Source organism: Chaetura pelagica, unplaced genomic scaffold, assembly GCF_000747805.2.
Source record: "Chaetura pelagica isolate M959 unplaced genomic scaffold, ChaPel_1.0 scaffold425, whole genome shotgun sequence".
In the NCBI taxonomy this organism is placed as follows: Eukaryota; Metazoa; Chordata; class Aves; order Apodiformes; family Apodidae; genus Chaetura; species Chaetura pelagica.
In genome coordinates, this window is record NW_009953205.1 from 1,123,368 (window position 1) to 1,125,329 (window position 1,962).

The window sequence follows — 1,962 nt, forward strand, 5'->3', positions numbered from 1 at the left end:
CGGGGCGGCCAACGGGACCCCCCGGCCCAGCCGATCTGTTGTCAAGCCCCCCTGGCGACAGGGAGCCTCGCTTTCCGCCTGGGGGGTGTTCCAGCCATGGGGCACACTCAGCGTAGCCCGGGCTGCACTGTGAGGTCTTTGCCGTTCTTTGGGGAGACCCTCTCCGTAACCTTTTTTTCTCCACATTCAAGGAAATGTTTTTCAATTGTCTAAAAAGCGAACAGTGTAGAAAAATGCCACAAGGCCAGGTGTCCCCGGGTCATGTTGCTGCCTGTCTTGCTCCTGCCCACATCCCCCTCACCCGCAGACACCCCCCGCACCCCCGGCTGCTCTTCCACCGCCAACATCTCCCACCGGCCGTGAATCGCTACGGGCTTCGCCCTCCGCCCCAGCACCCATTGGGACACGGGGTTATCCCTCGCACCTCTTCCTTCCCCGAACCGAGGTCTCACCCCGTGTGCCGGTGCCAGTCGGCTGAGGCGAGCAGCGCTATAGGCGCCCGATGCCCCCACCGCCCGGTACTGACTGGGACAGCTCTGCCCTGAAAACCGGCGGGGGAGACAAGCAGCGGGGACGGCGGGGCAAAGGCCGCCGGGACAGCCAGCTCCTTTCCCCAATCCCTTCCAAAACACACGGGGCCAGGCCCGGGCTCCCGTGCGCACAGGAGTTTATACACGCGTATTTCCTTCGTCAAGCGCGAACACCATCTGGTTATCCGCCCAGCGCAGCACGCTGCGGGGCTGCTACCCGCCCTGCGGTATTTTTTGCAGCTCAGCCCCGTCGAGCCCGGCAGGTGAGGGGAGCCGAGAGCGAAGTGGGGCGGCCCCCCCAGCCCAGGCACACCGGCCCGGCTCCCCCCGAACCGCTCCCTGCAGTTTCATCCGGCGTTATTGCAGATCCAGCCCCTTCTACCAAACAACAGATGCAGCCTCTAATGCAAATATTGCCATTTCCCTGCTGAATTAGCCTTGTCACTTAGCCCAGAAGCTGGCAGCGTTAAGCCAGCTTGCATTTTAATTTGGCCCTGAAGTTACTTATTTCATTATTGATCAAACATAATGCTGAATCAATGTTCATCTTGTTACCTGGGCCATTTCCATGTAATACAGTGATAGCACTGCCTGGAGTTACTCATTCCCATCCCAAAGTGACTTTACCATAAAATCAATGCTTGTTTGTTACTGATATAAGGCAGCATCCGTGGGATGAAGAGCAAATAAAGCAGTTACGCCATCGCGATCTAAAAGTTTGGACAGAATATGTACATGAATAGAGACTTTGATATTTAAATGTATTTTATCAGCATCAAAATCATTCTACCCAGGCCAATGGGACAGAAAATCTCAGGCTGCAAGATGACGGGCTTTGATACTGTAGGAGTTGCCATTTGTAAACGCTACCTGGGACCTAATGGGGGAATCGTTTCTAAACCAGAGTATCATTACACAGCAGATGTGGGGTGTAAGCTCTTCCGGGCAGGGACTGTTTTGGAAAAACAGTAATTAATACAATAGTAATTAATGATTGTGTCACAAGATTAGACTCCGCGCAGTGTTATCTTCAGCACAGCTGCTGCTCCTTTTCTTTTCTTGTGTTTTCCCCTCCAGCTAATAAACCTAGTTACAAATTACACGAAGCTGTCCGCATGCCCGGCTCTCCCCTGCTGAAACCTCCCATCGGGGATGCCCCGCTCTGCTTCCACGCAGACACCAAGAGCATCCTTTGAGCTGCATTTGCCTCGCAGGGAGAGGCCGCACGGCCAAGTCCCGTCCACGCCCCCCCTCTCCCCCCACTCCTTCCCCGGTGCATCGGCTCCATCCCGAGACAGGCACTTCCCGAAGGGCTGGAAACGAGGGACGAGGGTACCTAGCCGGGGAAGCCGGAGAGGAACCGTCCCCTCGGCACCGTCCCGCCTCGGCGCCCCAGGGACGGGTCAGAGCCCCCGCAGTGCGGGGAAGCGGC

At 56.7% G+C, this 1,962-nt stretch overlaps 1 protein-coding gene across 1 annotated transcript in view; it reads left to right on the plus strand.

Moving 5' to 3' along the window:
- The first annotated feature begins 1,355 nt into the window (after positions 1-1,355).
- Positions 1,356-1,962, plus strand: part of IRX3 (iroquois homeobox 3) — a 10,268-nt gene continuing 9,661 nt past the window's right edge. Inside the window, exon 1 of the mRNA XM_009997470.1 lies at positions 1,356-1,498. Within this exon, the coding sequence (XP_009995772.1) occupies positions 1,356-1,498 (143 nt within the window). The remainder of the gene's footprint in view (positions 1,499-1,962) is intronic.